Raw genomic sequence first — 23,412 nt, 5'->3', positions numbered from 1 at the left:
TACCTTTGAGAGCTTTATTCAAGACAACAATACTTATTCTTTAGTTGCTGGTGTAAAACTGAGCATGTGGTTTCACTACGTTCTACAAGGCATTCATGCAACATTGAATGAAATGTTTCCTACATGGCACTACTTTCTACAGTCTCCAATAATGAGGCCATTGTGCTCTGTCTGCTGCCCTTATTGTGTTTCATCCACTGTAATACTGCCGCCCTGCTGGTGACTGTAGTGTACTGGAAAATAGCTTTCAATGCTGGTCTGCAAAAAGGCTGCTATCTGCTTGAAATGAATCTAAAAATCAATGGCACGAATACAGCTGAACTTCCTGGTACTTCTGAACTGCTTAGTAATGGCACTGAAATTTGGAGAAATGAAGCCCTTTGAGAACCGAAGAGCATCTTATTTATATTTTGGCACTAATAAATAATGTTTATGAACCCATTAAAGATGAAGGCACTTTTCTGGGTGAGATGTTTGTTGTTTTTTTCTAGGTAAATGCTCTTTTACTAGCTCGTACACTAGTAGACAATGCGGATATCAAGTTCCTCAACCGGTTCTACGAGGGGATGGAGGATGAAAATGGAGCGATCAGGTATCAGGAAGCGTAGAGTTGTCTGAGAGGATCATGGGAGATCCCAGTTGAAGCTCCTGCTGAAGTGACTCCATGTCCGCAGGGGTCATGCGATGCACCTCCAGCCAGTCAGAAAGCAGGGATGCAGACAGAGGGGCTAGGTCATTGTGACTAGTGGAAACAGAAAGGAGAAGGTATGTTTCATTTTACATTAATATTATCAGGGTTCATACATATATGTACTACTAAAGTTCCATGACTTATCCAGAACTTTCAAGTAGATTTTCATGACGTAATACTTAATGTAATGTCTACATATACATCAGGGGTCACCAATCTCGGTCCAGGAGGGCCGGTGTCCCTGCAGGGTTTAGCTCTAACTTGCCTCAACACACCTGCCTGGATGTTTTAAGTATACCTAGTAAGACCTTGATTAGCTTGTTCAGGTGTGTTTGATTAGGGTTGGAGCTAAAACCTGCAGGACTCCGGCCCTCCAGGAACAAGTTTGGTGACCACTGATATACATGGTTAATAATAAGAAAAACAATGTTGTTCAAATGTATTACAGCATATCAGAGAACACGCAACAATCTATTTTGTTTAAATTTGTTTTCATATTGATTTTGATAATGCTTACACAGCACTAATAATGTGAGAGCAAGTTTTTGCCCAAGGACAGAAAAGAAGACAACTAAACTATATTCAAATTAGGGCTGCACAATATATCGTTTCAGCATTGATATCTCAATCTGTGCATCCACAATAGTCGCATCGCAGGATATGCAATATTGGGATTATAGTTTATTATAGAGTTTAATCAAAATGGAGTAAAAATTTATCATCTGCATGCATTTTTAAAGAGATTGTTACCCCCAAAATTACTTGCCATTTTCATGACACTTCACATGTTTCAAACATTTATGAGTTTCCTTTGTTTTTTAAATGGACACAAAAATAATATAATTGAATAACTCCTATAGTATTGAAACAAGTGAAGTGTGAGTCAATAGTGAGTACATTTTAATCTTTGGGTAACTGTCCTTTACTTCAGAGTTTAAAAGATCCGGCCACAAGAAATTTTTTGTAACAAAGATTAAATAAAATACAATATGCAGTGTTGATTATTCAATATCTGTACCTGAATAGTGAATGCCTGAAAACTATCATTCGCTTTTATCTTTACTATATTTTATTCATCTATGCTTGTAATTTATTTGTTATATATTATTCGAGATTCACTCCTCTACAAAATCCCCCCAATCAACCCCAATAAACTGTTAAATTATCTGGTGAAATTGTATTCATGTCAGGACATGCATCACAGAAATGCAAAATATGGTATTGGCAGATGTTTCCAATTTTGCACAGCCAAATTTCTATATACATAGATATTTGTTAAACAAATTTCCATGACTTTGTGGGTTTTTCCAAAACTTTTTTAGGCCTGGAAAATGTCATGTCAAAATTCCATTACTTTTCAATGTTTTCCATGACCGTATAAACCCTGTTTTATTAAAATAGCTAACAATTATGGTTCATTGCAGTGCAAACTGCTAAGTCTCAAGTCGGGTGGGCGATGTGAGAATTCAAATCGCAATATTTTTCACTGTCCAGACTATACCAATATAACATCATGATCAGTGTTGAGCACGTTCCATTAAAAGTTACTAGTTACTTTACACAAATAGTAACTGAGTTACATAATTATAAAAGTAACTAATTACCAGGGAAAGTAACTATTGCAGTACATCTAAAATCTAATTTGTCAAATAACTAAAATAAATTCAAACATGGTAGACTGATCTACACCATTTTAATGTTGTGGGACAATGTGAGGGATAATGGCGGAATGTCCTCTTTATTTTTAAGTTTTATTTGCTTTGATGTCGTGGCTTCGTCCTCTCCTTTGGTAGCTAACGCTAACACCTGTAGCCACTAATTTTGTGATGGCATGTGATGATATGAGATGCTTTATTAGATTAGAATTACTTATCACTGACGCAGCGAGACACTTTTTTTTTTTTTCCTTGGCATGAGTTGCACAATGCATAAACATTCTTGCCTTTCACTTCAACAAGGGCAAAGAAGTTCTTTTACAGTATTTCAAGTTTGCAAACGCTGCCTTTGAAATTCAACTTTGTTGACTTTGCCATCGTTCTGACTCCTGGTCGTTGGTGTGTTTCTCTCCAGAGAAAGAGAGGTCATATCGCTGGGGAGAGACGCTGCTCACATGAAAACCGCTTCAGTGTTCTCAATTATAGTAACGCACATTTTATTGTCAGTAACAGCGTTGCTTATTATTGAAAAGTATCGCTGTTAGTAAAACCGTTTACAACACCATTATTCCCATCACTGATCAAAAATCTGAATCACATTTTAGTCTACTTTAGTTGAATGCAAAATATTTATTTTAAACTAGCCATTTTATACGACTTGAAATAGTGACAGACCTGTCATGTTTTCATCCACCTACTTTAGAATACTACATAAAACCAATGCTTAATGGAAAACGTCAACATTTTGGAATTGACTAGGTTAAACTTTTTTTTTTTATCCGATAAGAAAAAAAAAAGTGCATAATCTATGATGAAAATGCTTACTGAATAAATGACAACAATGGTGTTTTGAGTGTAACTGTCATAAACAATTTACTGATATACATACATTTATTCTCCATGGTTTCCGGAAACACCAAAGTTCATCCCGCCACGGCTACTTTACAGCATCTCATTCAAAACATTCAGTCATGTTTTTTTAATAGCAGGTTATAATCGCACCAAAACGTATTAAAAGGTAAGTGAATTATAACAGCGCAAACTTTTCTGTAACTGTGGTAGCGCTGTGAACTATTTGTTTAACCCTTAAAGGTTACGTACTGACTGACTAACTGATTTGATTCAGAAGGGCACTTTTTTTTTTGTCAGACGGCTCAACGGTCAGGTATTGACCTTATTCTCCGCAGACAAGCGGACGCTGCCATTCGAATCTTTTGGGCACGAGACTTCCGGTCTCATTCACTTCCATTCATTTTTAGACATTAAAAACTGCTCGTTTCGCTGTTTGATGTTGCAAACTGATATTTCCTTGTTATATTATTCTACTTGGTTTGTATAGTCATGCAAACATTTGTTTGTAGAGCAAGTAGTTTGACCGTTTTTTGCCGTTTATTATTCCTTGTCATTTCTCCCATAGACGACTGAAACAGAAGTTCTAAGACAATCGCGAAAACAGGCGCACTTCCGCATTTTAGAATAAAGTCAATACATGCGCAATAAAATATCAAGGTGAAAGTCACCATAGCTTTCGTAGACAAAGCTCCCCACACAACTTTAAGAATAAATTAACAGTATTTTTTTTAATTGCCTGATGAGAGTCTCGCTTTAACGCCGATAACGGACCACCACTAATAAAATTACATTTTGTTTTGCTTTTTTGCAATAACGTGTATGAATTATTGTATTATCTTTATATTGATAACCAAACTCTTATTTTAATGTATATAAATCTTAAGTCTATATTCACTGAGAAATGGATAAATATATTCTTTTCAAAATTGGTGTTAGTCTGAGCACGGTAACTTAGAGCAGATAATACTTAACATGCGTAACAGGAAAGTAAAGCACTGTTATTGACGATGCATTTATAATAAGTGAGACGTGAACTGACCTTTCCCTGAGGTCAGAATGTTGGAGTTCAGTTAGAGACTGAGTGAGGAGGTCATCGAGGTCAAAGCCCACACCATAACCGGCTCCACTGCCTTTAGGAGTCACTGAGAAAACTGGCGGCAAAATGTCTTCAACCTGCATAGAAATAAAAAGCAATGAAACAACCAAAGACAATCTCATCTCATGAGAATAGGCGTTAGTTAGTCTTGTAAAATTGTGACTCATAAAGTTCACTGAGCCAATAAATTTTAGGGATGCGAATCTTTATGGACTGCATGATACAATTCTGAGGATTACGATTCTATACCAAAATTATTCTCAATTATTGCCCAGAGTCAGAAATTGTCTATTTTTTGCACCTTAATTTATTCAACCTTACCTCAGAAAGTTGGTCTTGCAACACGAAGTCCTTTATGATCAGAATAGTATGTAATATAAGGACAATATAAAGATATCTTGAAGTAAACTTTAAATCAGTTGGGATAATCCTTTTATCTTTAATAAGGAGGTGGAACTCTCCTTCCTCTCTCCACAATCTAAGGATGGGATAGACCCAATTACCTCTTTATTTTTTATGTTAGGCAGGGAGTAGACTATGAAATCATCTTCACAACTCAAGACTCCATTTTTGTATTGTTTTTGCAAATTATTTCACCATGGATTAATTAATAGGCATCAGACTCGGTGTGCAAGATTTGTGTACATGACAAATATCAAATTTGAATACGAAAAAAAAATGCATACGAAGATTTAAATGTGCAAAGACCTTTAACTTAAATTTTCCCTATATCATCTGCTGTACATTTAAATCTTTATTAACCAGAATGCTTTTGCTTAAATTGGAATCTCTGTACAGCCATTTTAAAAAGCTGTTCAAATCATCAGGTGAAATTGTGTTCAATATTGCTACATTTAATCACAGAAAAATCAAATATCCATGAGTGTCCATGGGGGTCTTAGTCTCAAAAACCAAAATAAATATTTTAAAAACAAAATTTCAGACCTTAAAAATTCTTAAAGTTTTCCTAAAATAATGATTTAAATCATTTGAACGGGTCTTAATTTTCCGATACCCATTTAAAACTACCCAATCACACAAAAATACATCTCAATATAACTTTTAACAAAACTCTCCATGAATATGTAGACAACACTGACCTGAACAGACTGTTGTACATTTAGTTTATTCTAATTTTTAAAGCTTGTCAAAAAAATTTTATTGAAAAAAGTATGTTTGGTTTGCTTGTTTCGACACGGTATTTAAGTATTATTCAAGTAAACAGAATTTATTTTTAATGGGACAAGTAAAAACTTTAAGGTTAAGCCCTGTTTAAGTCTGAAATTTAATTTATAAGGTTTTAAAAAGTCTTAAATTGGACTTGGTAAATGTTTGCAATTGTCATTCCTTTCCAATATCATTCATTCATTCATTCTCCTTTGGCTTAGTCCCTTTATTTATCAGAGGTTGCCACAGCAGAATGAACCGGTAACTTATCCAGCATGTTTTACGCAGCGGATGCCCTTTCAGCTCCAACCCAGTACTGGGAAACATCCATACACACTCGTTCACATGCCAGTTTAGTTTATTCAATTCACTTATACCAAGGGCTTAATTTGTGCCGGAACACGCCCGATCCAGCACCTCATTTGACCAACCCCCTCCTCAACAGCCCTTCACTTTCACTTTCTCCCGTGACTCCTCAACCCTCTTCACTTTCATCCAAGAAACTCCTCCGCCATCCAACACCTCGCTACCTCCCGCGACAACCCCTCGATATCCTCGGGTTTCACGCCGGATCCATTACCCCATCTGTTCCAAGACCTTGCAATTCACAAATTAAGCACTGCCTATACCGCAAGTCTTTGGACTGTGGGGTAAACCGGAGTACCCGGAGGAAACCCACAAAAACAATGGGAGAACATGCGAACTCCATACCGAAATGCCTGCTAGCCCAGCTGGAACTCAAACCAGGGACTTTCTTGGTGTGAGGCGACCACTGTGTAGCCCAAATAATAATAATAATAATAATCGTATATTACGGCTAAAGCTTCACCTGTGATTTGGAGAGCTGCTGAGTGACGGTGTGGATATCAGGGATGCTGTTCGAAGACTGTCCCGTGTCAGTGAGACTCAGGCAGGGTTGAACTGCAGCACCTGGAGGCTGCCTTGAAGAGCCTTGTGAATGAGAGCCATTCTGACGCTCCCCCAAAAAGCAGAGCTTCTCCAAAGCTTGAGGACCGTCTCTGGACTCTGCATTGGTGCTGGTGTCTGAAACTCTGATGCCGGTGTTCAGGGCTGACTGTTTGTTCATGAAGGGCTCCAGCGGCAACAGCTGGACGTGAGTGTTGGGCTTTGAATGGGTTGGCATGTGTGCAAATCCAGGATTGTTCAGTTCTGGGGGAGGTTGATGGGTTTTGTGTGAAGATGTTCCTGTCCAGTTTTCAAGACCCGTGAACACTGTTCCAACAAACTGTGATTTTAATATGTTGTTTTTGGCAAAGGCACATGGGGCTGTTACCATACCTAAGCCTCCAACACTTCCAACTCCTGCAACAATACCAACGTCTCCATTCTGAGCTTGACCCAAAGGGACAGATGCATCATGGGTTGAAGTTGGATAAAACAGTCCAGCAGTGACACACTGTCCCATCTGAGACACCAACTGTGGCGGTTTGAAAACCTGTGCTTTGTTGGGCTGTTTTGGCAGCACTGATTCCCCCCCATTGGAGTTTGTTTTTATAATGTTGTTTCCTGTTGCTGGCTGTATTTGGGCCATATTACTGTCGCTGGTTTTGGCATTACTGGTTTCTATGCCTTGTGATTTGTCTGCTGGTTTGTCCATCATTCGTACCCAGCGCTGCAGCAGCATCTTGTCATTATCGCTGAGTAAAACGCCACCCAGCGATTCTCCATGTTTCCCTTCCTTTTTTTCCTTTTCTTTTAGCTTCCTCTTTCGCTCCATGGCCCGCTCCTGCCTTTTCTTCCGCTTCTCTTCCCTCTCCCGTTGTCTCTCCTGGGCCGTGATGGGCCTCCTCTGCTCTGGACAGGAGTTGGAGGAGGATATGGATGAGGATAAACCAACAGAAGCTCCTCTGACTAAATCTATACCAAGAGCTGCAGTGCCTTCATCTGGGGATGAGAGAATCAGAACATTAATATCATAACAGCACTTGTTGTTTTCTACATTAAGGATTTATAAGAGGGTGAAAACTCCAATGTTGTTTGTATACAACACAAAGGAAGAATGGGTGTTTTTCACCTAAATGTGCTTATCATGGATGCTGCAACCCATATGAAGAAAGTTGTGAACAGTGTCAACAACAATGAGCTGTGGATGAAGGTAATAATCAGAGGTGCACATAACAGGTACACAAATGCAGACCAGGGGCCTCATGTACTAAGACTTGCGTGGAAATCATACTAAAACATTGCGTACGCACAAAGCTGTAAATGTGCGTACGCAGAAAAAAATTCAGATGTATGAAACAGTGCGTACGCTGAATCTCACGCATATTCTTTTGTACATCAGAATGAACGTGAAACTGAGCGCAACATGCACGAGCACAGAACCCCTCCCAGCCTCCTCCCCGTATGAATATGCAAATGAGTCTACTTTGGCAAAACCCAATGAAAAAGCAAAGGCAAAAGCAAGCAAGAAGAGAAACTTTGAACAGAATGTGAATTGGAGGTGCTGCTTTCGGAGGTAGATCGGAGAAAAGCGGTGTTATTTGCAAATTTGTCCTCCGGAATTAACAGCAAAAGAAAAAAATAGAGTGGGAGAGTTTAGCTGATGCGGTTAACACAGTTGGGTCTGAACATCGCACTGAGTGAATTAAAAAAAGAAATAGTGTGGTTTATATCTGTAAAATGTTGCAGTATCCCCAACAGTCTCAGTGGCGCAGCTCGTAAGGCGCATATCAACATGTTTTGACACGTTCGAGCATGAACTCGGTTCGAATACACCGTCTGATAAAGTCATTCTTCTTTTCCCCCGCTACATATCAGATTTTGCCAACTATTTATCATGAGAAAGACAAGTAGGAATCATTAATAAGTCTGTGCATCATATTTTATTTGCACATTAATTGAATGGAAATGTTTCTGATTCACGCATGCAAATTCATCTTCAGATAGTGTCTTTATAGAAATGTGCGTGCAGTAGATCGCTCAGATTACATTGGGAAAACAGGCGACCGCTGCAAATTGTGCTTTAATGTTTAGCTGGTCAACTGTATGGTATGGAAACCTTATATACCTGCTAGATGAACCCATCTCATACAGCTGCCATTGCAAGGCTCAGACACTTTGTAGAGAGGAATTTAACACAACTGCCTCTAGGAGTCGCCAATGGAAATAAAACAGACACGCACAAAAATGTGCATACGCCAGCCATAAAGCTGCCGTGAAGCTGCGCACATTCCCACGTTCAGTTCATCGTTAGTAAATCCAAACGTGAGCGATTCTGAGCGTGAAACCTGGCGTACGCAAAGTTTTTGTGCATACGCAGCGTTGATACATGAGGCCCCAGATGTGGTGCTAGAGAAACGCTTCTGTGTAACAGCATTCCTTTATGATTTTTTCGACCCCCTCATTTGAGTCGCAACATAAATGAGCTCAGACAACAAAATGATCTATATGCAACTTATTTATTATAAATAGAACTAACAGAACAACAAAACAAGCAAAACAAACAAAAGTCTAGGGATAAATAAAGAAGCCGAATAATTAAAGATTAATATTCATTCATTCATTTTCTTGTCGGCTTAGTCCCTTTATTAATCCGAGGTCGCCACAGCGGAATGAACCGCCATTTTATCCAGCAAGTTTTTACGCAGAGAATGCCCTTCCAGCCACAACCCATCTCTGGGAAACATCCACACACACATTCACGCACACACACACACACACACACACACACACACACACACACACACTTATACACTACGAACAATTTAGCCTACCCAATTCACCTGTACCGCATGTCTTTGGACTGTGGGGGAAACCGGAGCACCCGGAGGAAACCCACGCGAAGGCAGGGAGAACATGCAAACTCCACACAGAAACGCCAACTGAGCCGAGGTTCGAACCAGCAACCTTCTTGCTTTGAGACATCAGCACTACCTACTGCGCCACTGCCTCGCCTAAAGATTAATATAATTAAGATAAAAATTACAACTAACTTTACATGATTTAAATAATGCAAAACTAAACCATAAGGTTACAGAATGAAAGCGATGGTCTTGAAACGAGGATGTCCAAGAAGCCACACTGTCCTCCAGAAGCTAGCACAACAACTCTTATTTATATGCACTGAATCAATTGGTGAGCAAACAGGCATCCGATTAGGATCTGCCACATCCAAACTGGAATCTTGGGGGTCGTCACAATGATTTGGATCAAATGTGAACGCAACCACACCAGATCACTGAAGTGAGCCAATGTTAGCCCAATCCTAATTAGCCTAAACATGCAAACTCCACACAGAAATGCCAACTGACCCAGCCGATACTCGAACCAGTGACTTTCTTGCTGTGAGGTGATCATGCTACTCACTGCGCCACCGTGACGCTCTATATCATTATGATAACATGATAATATTGCTGACTTCTGTAATCTCCTGACGATAAATACCAAAAAATACAAAAATCAAGCAACAAATCAAGCAAAATAATTTGCCACTGGGGTAAGCAAAACAATCTTGTTTTTCGATTTGTATTCAAATTATTTTGCATACCCCATTGGCAGATTATTTAGCTTGATTTAAGGAAAAACTCACTTTATTTTGGCATATTATTTCTTAAAACAAAACAATGTTTTGCTTGTCTAGAAAATGCTTCTTGATTTAAGAATTGTTAGATATTTGGACTAGAAACAAGACAAAAAATCTAAGCAAGAAAAGCATTTATTCCCAGTGACAGCAGTCGCCATCATTGAAACATCAGAGGATGACTGTGCTATGAACAAAGTACCAAGCAACATCTGTAGGTGCTCCATTGTGAAGCAGACCAAAAGGTTATGTGCACCCCTGGTTATAATGTTCAGTTTAATACACAAACTGATGTTTCACTTCAGAAGACCTCAATGTATAGCCATTATATGATTTTTTTTTTAAAGATTTTTTTTTTACTCTCAAAGTTCTGGTAGTTTTTGTCTTAAATTTTATGAATTACAAATGACCACCGTTTCAGCACAAAATGGTCCTTACTGTTTTACTTAAACATTGTTAACACCATCTTGGATGGCCTGAAAGTGAGTAAATTAAAGGCTGATTTATACTTCTGCATATGCCCTGGCGCATACCTTTTGCCCTGGCTGACTCCGATGTTGACCCGCACCTGTCAAAAAATGTAACAAGACACGTAGCACAACCTCGTTGATTGGTTGGCTTGGTAGCTGTGACAAGTGTGGGCAGGACCGACCCATTAGAGACAGTGTTTACTGTCGAGTCCCGTGAAGTAGCTCTAGATCAGGGGTCACCAAACTTGTTCCTCGAGGGCCGGTGTCCTGCAGATTTTAGCTCCAACCCTAATCAAACACACCTGAACAAGCTAATCAAGGTCTTACTAGGTATACTTGAAGCATTCAGGCAGGTGTGTTGAGGCAAGTTGGAGCTACCGGCCCTCCAGGACCGAGATAACAAGGCGAGTGACCCCTGCTCTAGATGGAAACTATTGTTTTGTGTTTACCTTATGATTAAAGTTGTTTCACGCCCGCCGGTTTCCACCTCTGAATAAGCTAGTTTTACCTACTTGTACATTAAGGTAGCGTCCAGCTAGTGTTTCAGAAGTGTTATAGCAGAGCAACACAAACAGCACGCAGAAGTATAAAGGCACGACTACGCACAAGGCAGGTGCCGTGGGTCACGCCAATCACTTGACACAGAAGTATAAATCAGCTTTAATAGTTTAATTTTTGAAGACTGGCCACATACACACTTACCTCGTGCCTTCTGTCTTAGCGCAGATTTCTGCAAGGCAGCTTTGAGAGCTGCTTTTGTGTCTTCAGATATTGCTCCCTCTTTTTTCGTACCTTCCGCAGCAGTCGGTTTTCCTCCTTTTCCAAGCGAACGAGAGAGATTTTGAGAGAGCGACTGCACCTGGGACTGTGAGAGAGAGAGTGAAGGGACTGACTGTGGAAGACTTGTGGGTGGAGTCTGAGAGACGGATCGAGATGGAGCAGTGTAATTGGATAACACACTCTTATCCTTCCTGCAGTCTATCGCAGGCTCAGTAAAAGACGTGTCCTTGTCTGTGGGAGTGGTCAGATCAATGGTTTCCGGCTGGCCGTCAGAGTTCGCACTGGGCATGTCCACATCCTGACAGCTTACCGACTGTTCCAAATGTGGCAAAATTTGACCAATAAGATGTGGAGTTTGAAACGAGTTTACATTCATTTGAGTAGTGTCTGCTGGTTTGAAGTTGAGACTGTGCTGCTGGTGAGTTTGTGACATCTCCTTCAGGTGTTGAGACTGTTGCGCTGTGCAATGGCTGTTACTAGAAACACCGACCAAGGCCGATCCAGAAGAATGGAGCGGCTTAAACTGGATCTTCTTCCTCACGCCCTGCTTTTTCTTATGAAAGTCCTGGATCTCTGTTAGTATCGCTTCTTTGATTTGCTCTTTGCCCATGGGCTGCCGGTCGAACTCAAAATTGAAAGCAGGCACGCACACCGGTTCGTCATCTGGGTCGTGGTACTTGGAGAGATACGGGTGTTCCAGTGCTTGACATGCACTGATTCTTTCACGAGGGTCAAAGCGGAGCATTGCAGCCAACAAGTTCAAGGCGCTGGGCTCAGCTTGTGGATACAGGGCTGCAAGCGGTTCTGGTGCTTTGGATGGAAGGCTCCGCACATAAGAGCGCACCCTATCTGACCCAATTGAGCCAACAATGCTTTCGGGTGGCGTCCCTAAAACTGAAAGAATCAGCTGCAACTGATGCACGTAGTTTTTCCCCGGAAACATCTGCCTCCTACCGAGCATCTCACCGAAGATGCAGCCTACGGACCAGAGGTCGATGGCCAGGCTGTAGTGGTGGAGCGACAGCATGAGCTCAGGAGCACGATACCAGCGGGTGGCCACGTACTCGGTCATAAAGGACCGCGACTCTTCAGAGTAGACCGCACTTAATCCCCGTGCCATTCCGAAGTCCCCGATCTTTAGCTCGCAGTTTTCATTGACCAGCAGGTTGGATGGCTTGAGGTCGCGGTGAATGACGTTGGCTGAATGAATGTATTTCAAGCCTCTTAACAGCTGATATAGAAAGTAGCGTGTGTGTTCTGGAGTCAAAGGCTGCCGCGAGTGAATGATCTGATGTAGGTCGCTCTCCATGAGGTCAAGAACCACGTACCTAAGGAACAAGAGATGGTATTACTGCATGGACAACTTGTATAGAGTACATGCATGCTACTTGGTAGCAAACTTACACTGATTTGAACGCTGAATGAGGGACCACGGGCTGGAGAATATCTTTAATGGCGATGATGTTGTCGTGTTTGAAGTGCTTCAGTATTTTGAGCTCTCGCAGCGTGCGTTTGGCATTCGTCACAACCTCAAAGGCATTGGGGATCTTCTTTATTGCCACCTGCTGGCCTGAATGCATGAACAATAATGTGTTTGAATTAGGAATCAAGCATAAAGAAATCAAACTTTACAACTTTAAGAACTCACAACTACTTTTTTATTCCTATTGATGGTTATTTTTTTTTTTTTTTTTGGAAAATTTTGCTTCAATTTAATTGTAATATCTTTCAACTTCTAAATGTGTTTGGTGAAAATCTTATTAAAAAAAAAAATATATATATATATATATATATATATATATATATTATATATATATATATATATATATATATATATATATATATATATATATATATATATATATATATATATATCTGTTTTGTTTAAATGCACCAAAATACATTGCCTATATTCACACAGAAATGGATAAAAATACTTATTTTTAAAATGGGGTGTACTCCATTATGCTGACTACTGTACATATACTTTTTAATAGACTGCAAATGTTTCATCTTTCAATAATACTGAATACTAAATACATTGAAGATGGTGATAATAATAATAATAAAAATAATAATAATAATATTGTGGAAGTATCTTGGCACACTCACCATTATCCCGTCTTCGTGCTGATGAGACCACACCATATGCACCTGTACCAATGGTCTCAATAATGTCATATTCATCCCCGACTTCAAACTTCACATCCAGGGAGTGGGCTTTGAGCAGGGCCAAGTTCTTGTCTGCGACAGTAGTGTCATCAGTAACTGTGGACGTATCATTGCTGGGTTGAGCTGGTCCTTCTGTAACGCCTCTTTGCTGGACCTTTTCAATGTTGCTCTCTCTCCTGCTGTCGCCTTCTGAGGCTTCTCCTGCTGTGTGACTGTTATTTGTCTCATCCATCTTATTGGATGCCATCCTGAAATAAAAGAAAAGTAAGTTGTGACTGGCATGAGGGAAGAGACATTAAAAACACGTATACAGTGCTTGTAAAAAATCATCATACAGCTTTGAAATAATTACTTTATTGATGAACACTGAGTTATAAAACACTATTACTTCAAATGAATTATATTTGAAGCTGAGTGACTAAAAATATAGCTATATATTATGCCAACGCCTCCACCTTGTTCAATTGAAAAAAAGTCAATGATTTATTTTAATTATTAAGCCTGACACGTTTACTGTTTCAAAATATTTTAAATCTTTTTTAAAGTAAAACATATTGTGTTCAATAGGGGACAAAATTAGTTCTTACCCAGACATTTAAAAAGAACATATTTTAGAGCAGTAATCAAAATGCCGTGAATATGCATGGAATGATAACCAGTTTCAAGCATTACCACAGTTTAGAAAAGTCAAGTTTTTAAATCACCAGAATTTTCTGTTATACCGATCCTATGGTCTTAAAAAAAATAGTCTTTTTTTTATTGTTTGTTTTTTTGCAAGAATTCTATTTAGTTTTTTTAGTGCAACAGTATCTCCAGCAGAAAAGGACCCTCCACATCAAAAGCTACTCTTCCAAAATATTTAAAATGTTTTTTTTTTAAAAAAAATTTATTGTGTTCAATGGGGGAAAAAGTTATTGTTTTTTTTACCCAGATATTTAAAAAGAACATATTTTAGAGCAGTAATCACTTTACCGTGCAACTGTGTAACCTTGATCATACCGTCACAATTTTCCACCGGACCATGCCTAATGGTACAACTGCGATATTTTTAATGAAGATTATTATTATACTGTCAGAATCTTATATCAACCCATGCCAAACCATGAGACTGCGATAACTTTTTCGAAGGTTATTATACAGTCAGAATCGTATACCGGTTCATGCCTAAACTGTACTGTATATGCATGGAAAAGTAAGATAAATATCTCAAGTGTTTGTTAAGTATAGGTCTAAATTAGGCATGGGATGATAATCATTGTCAAGGTATACTGCGGTTTGGAAAACTCAAGGTTTTAAAATTGCCAATATTTTTGCTATACAGATTTTTTTATTTATGTCTTTTTTTCACGTTTTTTCTTTTTTTTTTAGGACAACAGCATTATTAGCAGAAAAATCCCCAAAGATGCTGTTTTAAATTGGTAAGAAATCTGAGTTATATAAACTAATGAAGACAGCAAAAGTCAATGACTCATTTAAATTATTCAGCCTGACACGTTTACTGCTCCAAACTATTATAAATGTTTTTTTTAAATCAAATATATTGTGTTCAAAGGGGAAAAAAAGTTTTTGTTTTTAACCAGACATTCAAAAAGAATATATATTGAAGCAGTTACCACAATACAGTAAAGCCGTGATATTTTATCCAAGGTTATCATACCGTCAGAATCTTATTAGTTATAATTTATAATGTATATATTATAAATATTAGATTAGAATAAATTTATAAATGTAAATGTACATTAAATGTAAACTACTGAGTCTTTAACCATTCTTTGTGTGAAGTCTAAAACTCTACATACACTTTTGAAAATGGCATCTATTTTGTCATTTTATGCAGAAGTCTAAATGGTTTTGATTATTTCAAACTTTGAAGAAATGAAAAAAAATACTCAAACTGGTTACTATTATCAAATTCTGAGAATTAACTCTAAATATTTGTTTATCCCATGAAGAACTGTTAAAATAACAGTATTAAATTATACTTTCAGTTCAACTAATGGTCTTCCCTTAAACATTAAGGAGCGAGACAGCTAATGTATAATCTAAGTGATCATCTCTTTTAATCAGTAACAGAACACACACTTATTTACAGTGATTCAAGAACAGCATCACTTTCAATTAAAAAAAACAGTTTTCAATAATAACATATGTATAATGCGAGCCTTAATTTAACATTTTAAGCAAAAATATATATTATGGAGGTGCACAGATGTGTTGTAGTAACGTTATAGAAGTGAAAGCATGCAATAACAGACACAGAAACAGCTGCTAATTATGACTTATCTGTAAATTTACGTAATGGTACTGCGTCGCTGGCGTTTATATGCGATTAATCCTGCTTATTTGAGACAGGGATGTAAGAGCTTACTGGCCCAAAAGAGCTTTGATAATGAATATCGACCCTTTCTTTCTTTTCACATTTCAACTAAGACAAATAAAAAACAAATATCGTGTTATAAAAGCGTCCGTAATTACCTGTAATTTTATGGAAGCGGGAATTTCTGAGCGGTTCTTTCAAAGCATGTCTATTCTTTTGCTATCACGAAGCACCGTTTTACTTCCTTGTATTTTTCCGTATTGTGTTTGAATGACAGGCATTCGGCCAAACGGCTGTTCGCTTATCAGAGGATGAACCAATGCGATGGGACAACACGCTCAGGGGGCGGGCTCATGAGAGGTGTGGAATAGGGTCATTCTCTGGGCGGTGTCGACAATGAAGTGAGTGTAAATAACACGCGCACTTGCCATAGCACGTTGGACGGTGTGTATAACCATTTATAAACACATGCATACAGAGAAATTAAAAAGTTAATTCATTTAATTAATTAAAAAAAGCTAATTCATCAGTTAAAGTAACGTAAAAATGAATAAAATATGCATTAATACTAAATTGGTCTAAAATAAATATAGAAAATACAATGCTCTTTATAATTATTGTATTAGTTTTAGTCAATTTTTTCTTATTATTTATTAAATGGAACTATTACATGTGGAGATAGATAAAATACTATAAAAATACAAAATACTGTTACAAAAATAAATAAAACTAAACAAAAATATGTGCACATATTTATCACGTAATATGGAGTTTATATATTATGCCTCTCAACACACTAACTCTCCTTTAACTAATAAAAAGTCAAAGTGGCCTTTTTAAAATTCCACAACAACAACAACAAAACTTTTATTTTAATAAATTGAAGAGGCAAATAAATGCATGTGGGAATAAATATAAATAAATTAACTGTATGGACATTTAAAAAACTAATAAAATTATATATATATATATATATATATATATATATATATATATATATATATATATATATATATAATTTTTATATATATATATATATATATATATATATATATATATATATATATATATATATATATATGTATATGTATGTGTGTGTGTGTGTGTGTGTGTGTGTGTGTGTGTGTGTGTGTGTGTGTGTGTGTGTGTGAAAAAATTTATTTTAAATAAATTATTAAATACTATAAAAATACTATGAGAACATTACTCAATTTAGCAACAAAATACTAGAATATAGTAAAAAAACATACTTTTACTTTGTTTAATTGGGTTATTTAAGCCTCAAATTTATCAGAATAGGACCAAACCAAAAACCTAAATCACAAAAAGTTAAATACAGTTTTATATATTATATCAGTAGCAGTTATTATCAATACTTAAACAATAACAGTAAGGCATTAATACTTTTAAAATTACACAAAAGACTGGGAACAATAAATTCACTTTCACAATATTTACATCAACTTTAATAATAATAACAATAATAATACAAAATTGTATAATGAATTAAAAAAAATTATAAAAACTAAAATAACAAATAAAATAAACGATAAATAAAGAAAAATAAGAAGCAGGAGAGTTGAAGTTCTCAAAATGTAGGCTTATATGAAACCAAAATCCTCTAATACAGTATATCCCATGCCTTTTGACTTCTCATCTTCAAATATATGCCAAATTCTTCTTTAAACACTGCTAATCTTGGGGGAATTAAAAAAAAAAATACAATTATGAATAGATTTTTTTATAACATCAACAAATTATTTATAAGATCGTTTTATTCTTAGATATTAAACCAAACTTAATGATTTCCCATGAACAAAACCAATGGTCCTGACATATTTCCTGTTTTACATTTTTAATTTTTATAAAAGAGCCACATATTGATAAATAATTTTATGATAGCTGTTTTAACATAAAGTTATGATTGAATTGCCTCTTGTTACTGTTATGAAATAGTTTGATAACAAGCAGGAAATGTTCATGGGCCAATGACATGACCACATTGAAATGGTCCATAGATATTGTTATTATTGCACCCAAACTAATACTTAATCCAAAAAAGTTTGCACCAATTTACATTGACAATATCTAAAAAAAAAAAAAAAAAAAAAAAAAAAGCACAATATCCAAATGACAAAACTACATTTGAGTCCCCAATTATTGTATTTTAACCTTAAAAAAATCTGTTGCAGGATAAATGGGATTCATAATTTCAAAGTGCACTTTTTACATTTAGGATTAAAGGGATATGAAAGAATTTGTATTCTAATATTTTTCCCCTTTAAAGAGTTAAAAAACCCTCCAGAAATATTAACGCTGTTTAAAGGCGCTTCAGGTTTTCTGAGCCGCCATGCGCCCCCTGCAGGACAAAACCGCGTCACCTCATTGGAAACCGTTATAAATCCTAAACTTCAGTCAAGCCCCCCGTTTCATCTCTGCGGTCCAATCACAGCTCATGTTTTCAACCTTTTTCCACGTTGCAGTATTTTAGCAAGGTGGGAGTCTGAGCATACTTGCACAACTGCACTGTAAATACCGTCCGTTTTTACTCAGCAAGAGAAGATTTTGTAAATTAGGCCGTTTAATTTAGCAACTTTAACCTGTCACTGCGATGTCGAGTCATTCCGCTTCTGGAGTTCCTAAATGGGAATTTCGCGTCCGCCTGATACTGTGCATTTTGGGGTTGGTTCTGTCGGTGTACGCGTTACACGTCGAGCTGTCCCGGGAAAACAATCCCGAATACCGGGCGATGTGCGACCTCGGTAATTCTGTGAGCTGCTCAAAAGTCTTCACATCCAGGTGAGAGTCTTCCTAATCACCTCAGTCGTGGCAGTTTTCAGGATTGATGTAAAGTTGGTTTCCCAGTCGCACATTCGGACTTTCTCCTTGATATTATTTTCCTGAAAGGTTTTATATTCGCACATTCGTTCATTTAGAAGTCTCTATTTTGTTTATGCTACTTTGAATATTCGGTCAGAATTAGCATGCAAAGACTTCAAAACAACATTAGCACTATATATTTGACTGTAAACAATGTTGTACTTTGATAACCATTGGCTGCTAATAAGATTTCCTGATTTAGAATTTGCAAATAATACTTTTCTGAAATTTAAAGAGCATGTCTGAATTTACAAATATAAAACCAACTTTATCTCTATGAAAATGTGAAAATGAATATGAAAGTATGTGTTGCTAATTCTAAAATGGGAACTCATATTAGCAGCCAATGACTATCAAGCATTGTTCACAGTGAATTAAATACTGCTAATGTTGTTTTGAAGTCAATCTTGCATGCTATTTCTGATCGAATATTCAAGGTATGGTAATTTAAAGAATATTTAGAGACCGTGTTATTAGTTCGATTTAGACAAATGTGTGCATAAAAAAACAACTCCTCAATGTTTTAGTGACTCACCACATGAAAAAAAGCCTGGTATTAGTAATTTATTGAAAACACTATTGTATTTTTAAACCGTAAAGTACTTGAATTGATGAATGTTGTAGTAATTCTAATTTCTATGTAGTTTCTGTCTTAATACAACAGCTATAAACAAATTACATCATGTTGTTTGCAACAACTACTATAGGATATGTAAAGGGATAGTTCACTCAAACATGAATATCTGCTCACTTTTTCCTCACCCTTTATTGATTCTAAACCTTTAGAAGTTTGTTTACTCTGTTGAACACAAAAGGAGATATTTTGAAGAAAGCTGATAGGTCTTTATGAAAATGTTTACAAGAAAAGTCTTTAAAGAAATGTGGGTCAAAAATGCATTGCAAAAATGTATTTCTAACATAGATTTTTTGTCCTGTTTCTATAGACCAAAATATCCATGTCAAGAAGAATTTTCTTGACAAGTAATAAATATTGTCTTATTTTTAATTAGAAATAAAGATTTTCCTTAAAAAGGCAATATAATCTTAATTTAAAGTGAAAACTATTTCATTTTATTTTATTTTGCATACTATTTTATTTGGCAAATTATTCAGCTTTTTAAATATATATATATATATATATATATATATATATATATATATATATTTTTTTTTTTTTTTCCGAGAAAATGCTTCTTGATTTAAGAATTTTTTTACTTTTTGATCAACAAGCATTTTTTACTTATTTTTTTACAGTGTGTAAATTGTGTTTTAAATGAGTGATTATATTATAACTGATATTTAGTTATATAAATATTTAGTATTGTATTGTTTTGTTTTAGGTAACTGGAATATGTACTGTCACCAATATGTTCATTAGGAAATGGAAAAACCCATGCATTCATAAAGGGGTTTATTCTGATTTATATGACTCTATATTTTAAGGTGACATAGTTATAGTGTAACTGTAAATTTAACCACTGAGTAATATTAATAAATTACTTGTACTTGCTATGTGGTTGGGGTTAGAATGTGGGTTAGGTTTAAAGTTACATGTAATTATGCAGAACTCCTGGTAAATACTATAGTAAATGCATTGGAACATGTGTAACTGCATCACCTTAAGTTAAAGTGTTGCCCTCGTTAATGCTGGGCTCTGTTAATTAACTTTGCTGAATCTCTGATCCTCCTGTCAGATGGGGACGTGGATTTGGGCTCGTCCAGATCTTTACCTCCAAAGACAGCGTGCTGAACCAGCCGAACAGTGTGCTGGGCATCATTTTCTATACACTGCAGCTGGGCTTGGGTAAGTGCTTTTATAGGCCACTGATGGCTCGTTTCCACTGACTGATACAGTTCGTACTGTTCGGGTCGGTACGGGTCACCTTTATCAGGCTTGCGTTTCCACTACCCTTTTGGTGGGCGTGGTGTATGACAAAGTTTCAGTCGACGTCATTTTCGCTCGAGATAATGTCTACAACAAAGCTGCACAGGTCGTTCACATATCATATGAAAAGCACTTCTCACTAAACAGATGCTTTACACACATAAATACTTGTGTATAAATGTTTATTACTAACTTTTCAATAAACAGGAGTTGATTATAACTGCAGATCAATGACGGTGCGAAATAGCCTGCTGTAACGTCTGTAATTATATTAAATAAATAAATAAATGAACATATATGAACACATACAGACCCTCACAGTCTCCGATATGTTACCAACTACAGAAGAACTACACAAAGCAGACATTTCATCGTTAATTAGGTTCAAAACAACACAAAGTATAGCCTACAGTCAGTGCAAACCTCTCATCTGTGAGGTTCTTTTCCGGGTCCAAGCCCTATTCACTTGAGTGGAGAAATCATTCGTTTATGATCACTTTTTATTCCTATCACACATTAAAGTTAATTTTACATAAAGTCATAGTGTACACAACAATCTCTGGGCTTGCTGCATAACAAATACAAAAATTTTAACAATTTATAAAACAATGAATGACTTTCTGGCCATCGGATATTAGGCATGGACATATATACTGCGATCGTGGCTTTCAAAAGTATTAAAATCGCTTTGTAAACGTTTATTATTACCATTTCATGAGTCTCCCAATTCAGTTGAATAGAGCGCTTGGACTCGGAAGCCGCTCTGCGTGACGTCACACTTAACAAGTGGATTGTTGTTGTTTTTTTGGCTTGGCAGGTCAGACGGTGTCCAGCAGGGCAGGGTTTTTCCTGGTCATGTCCTCTTGGGTGTCCGTGGCCGGATCTGTGTATCTGGCTTCTATTCTGGCTTTCGTCTTGGGTGATTTCTGTGTGGTTTGTGTCTCAACCTACATCATAAACTTTGCCCTTCTCTACACAAACCTGAAGAGAAGAACCGGACTAGAGGCACGCCTGAAGAAAGGGAAGAGCCAATAAAATCTGTTTCATTTTGAGTTTCAAAGACTTTAAATGGACAGTGCACTCAGAAATGAGCGTTCATCATTACAAGTCTTTATGATTTAGTTTCTTCTAATGAACACAAAAGAAGATATTCTGAAGGATGTTGGTAACCAAACAGTTAGTGCTAACCATTGACTTCCATCTGTGCTTCCCACAGGTTTGAAATATTCTTGCGGTGGTAGCCGGATTGAAACACTTTTTACCAACATCATGTATATTAACCATATGTGACAAAATTATTTTTAATAATATTTTTATTTATTATGAAACTTTTATACAATTTAACTGTTTATTTCCAATCGGTTAAAGTTAAAAAATAGTATTGAAGTAAAAAAGAAATCCACTATTTCTCTTATACTATTCAGGAGCCATGTGCACCCTCTGACAGGTCAAATCTGCTTCTCTCTATCTCTCATTCAGGTTCAGTTTGCTCTATTGACAAGCCATTTTGTACGACATTGCTAAAGCATTTTAGATGTATAAAAGATGTCATATATTGACATCATCAAATGAATAAAATAATGAGAAATAAACAACAGAATAACGGAATAAAAACAGACAATATCCGTAAAAAATTATTAATAATTACAAGAATAAAGTGTGTAGATTATTTAAATAAGGCAAAATGGGTTGATTAACCGTTTCTAATGGTGGACAAATAATTCGCAGCCAATTCAGATGTGATTTTGTCCTTTCTGAGTATTTAGTAAAGTTTTGAGTATTTTGAGTCGTTTAGATGTAAAGAAATCCCGTTTTAGCAGATTTACAAACCCTGGACGGACAATTTTTAAGTGTCAAAAAGGCGAGTCTCCTTAGGTCTCTGCCGAGGATGTGAGACTGTCTGTTGGAGTCTTGACAGGTCTTGTGCACACAAAACGAAACTGGTCAATGAGAGAATATTTTCCACTGCTTAATCGATCGTGAATGTTTGGTATATATTCGGAGGATACGAAAAAAGTGTAAAAGAATGATAATAATATTAAAAAATGTCACTAAATATACTTGGGCGGCTGGTAATATACCTGGAGGGGCCCACACAAGTAGTGTGGGAAGCACTGTCCATACACTCTCAGAAATAAAGGTACTAGAGCTGTCAATGGGGTGGTACCATATTTACATTTACATTTAGTTATTTAGCAGTATTTGTACTTAAAGGCTCCATATTGGTACCTCGAAGGTACAGTTGAGGTCAGAGTTATTAGTCCTCCTCAATTATTAGCCTTCCTGTATATTTCTTCCCCAATTTCTGTTTCATGCAAAAAAAGATTTTTACAACTTTCAATTAAAAAATGTCATTTTTAACTTCAACTTTATCATTTGTTTAAAAGTGCTTAATGTATTTACTGCTGAGGACACCAACCTGGATAGATTGCTGTGCATAGATTTCGTTTATTATAGTTTTTAAAACATTTGTTCATTTTTTATTTTATTTTAAAGAAGGTTTATGTTGGGAAACAAAAGTGTAAGGATACAAGTAGAGCTTGCTTGTTTTTACACAATATTTAAAATATTTGTTAAGAAATATCTAAAATATTAAAAAATATATATTATTAATTTATTATTGTATTAGTAAATGTATTCGATTTCAATATTTTTTAAGTAAAATAAAAATCTTTAACATCTTGGCCATTTGAAAAATTCCTTTAAAACTCTTACATTTCATTCATAATGTTCTGAAAAATGTCCTAAAAAGTCTTAAGTTTAACGTGGTGAAACCTGCAGAAACCCTGTATTTGAAAAAGAAAAAGAAAAATCACAGAAGGGCAAATATTTTAGACTTCAACTGTATCTATAGAAATTTCAAGCCTTTTTAGGTACTAATATGTACCCTTGAGGTATTAATAA

At 36.3% G+C, this 23,412-nt stretch overlaps 3 protein-coding genes across 5 annotated transcripts in view; 2 read left to right on the top strand and 1 right to left on the bottom strand.

Moving 5' to 3' along the window:
• On the bottom strand, nucleotides 1–18,607 carry mapk7 (mitogen-activated protein kinase 7). Of its 3 annotated transcripts, NM_001013451.3 has the most exons (8): nucleotides 13,367–13,673; nucleotides 12,659–12,824; nucleotides 11,745–12,582; nucleotides 11,177–11,567; nucleotides 6,880–7,366; nucleotides 6,291–6,402; nucleotides 4,238–4,371; nucleotides 1–742 (listed from the first exon to the last, which is right to left on the bottom strand). In NM_001013451.3, exons 1-8 carry the CDS (start codon nucleotides 13,671–13,673, stop codon nucleotides 589–591), a joined length of 2,589 nt encoding a protein of 862 aa, NP_001013469.2. In that variant the 3' UTR covers nucleotides 1–588. The 3 variants fall into 3 exon arrangements, with proteins under 3 accessions (NP_001013469.2, XP_073773710.1, XP_005156059.1); XM_073917609.1 differs by adding an exon at nucleotides 18,344–18,607 and having other exon boundaries at nucleotides 6,291–7,366; nucleotides 11,177–12,582; nucleotides 13,367–13,674; XM_005156002.5 differs by adding an exon at nucleotides 15,902–16,018 and having other exon boundaries at nucleotides 6,291–7,366; nucleotides 11,177–12,582; nucleotides 13,367–13,674.
• The window catches only part of si:dkey-32n7.7, a 50,913-nt gene continuing 45,667 nt past the window's right edge, over nucleotides 18,167–23,412 (top strand). Inside the window, exon 1 of the mRNA XM_073918080.1 lies at nucleotides 18,167–18,238. The gene's annotated coding sequence lies outside the window, so the exon portion shown is untranslated. The remainder of the gene's footprint in view (nucleotides 18,239–23,412) is intronic.
• vkorc1 (vitamin K epoxide reductase complex, subunit 1) lies at nucleotides 18,241–21,862 on the top strand. The gene is made up of 3 exons (NM_001327932.1): nucleotides 18,241–18,542; nucleotides 20,318–20,427; nucleotides 21,326–21,862. The coding sequence occupies exons 1-3, from the start codon at nucleotides 18,355–18,357 to the stop codon at nucleotides 21,541–21,543; spliced, it is 516 nt and encodes a 171-aa protein (NP_001314861.1). The 5' UTR covers nucleotides 18,241–18,354; the 3' UTR covers nucleotides 21,544–21,862.

This window comes from Danio rerio, chromosome 12 (genome assembly GCF_049306965.1).
Source record: "Danio rerio strain Tuebingen ecotype United States chromosome 12, GRCz12tu, whole genome shotgun sequence".
Lineage (NCBI taxonomy): Eukaryota > Metazoa > Chordata > Actinopteri > Cypriniformes > Danionidae > Danio > Danio rerio.
Note: the sequence above shows the minus strand (reverse complement) of the source record. Positions and strands in the feature narration are given on the sequence as shown.

Coding starts and splice junctions, on each gene's coding strand:
- vkorc1 (NM_001327932.1), top strand. CDS start 18,355: ATGTCGAGTCATTCCGCTTCTGGAGTTCCTAAATGGGAATTTCGCGTC. Junction 18,543..20,317: donor TCAAAAGTCTTCACATCCAG/GTGAGAGTCTTC, acceptor TCCTCCTGTCAG/ATGGGGACGTGGATTTGGGC. Junction 20,428..21,325: donor TACACTGCAGCTGGGCTTGG/GTAAGTGCTTTT, acceptor TTGGCTTGGCAG/GTCAGACGGTGTCCAGCAGG.
- mapk7 (XM_073917609.1), bottom strand. CDS start 18,366: ATGACTCGACATCGCAGTGACAG. Junction 13,675..18,343: donor ACTCGACATCGCAGTGACAG/GTTAAAGTTGCT, acceptor CTTTTATTTCAG/GATGGCATCCAATAAGATGG. Junction 12,583..12,658: donor CATTCAGCGTTCAAATCAGT/GTAAGTTTGCTA, acceptor CTTGTTCCTTAG/GTACGTGGTTCTTGACCTCA.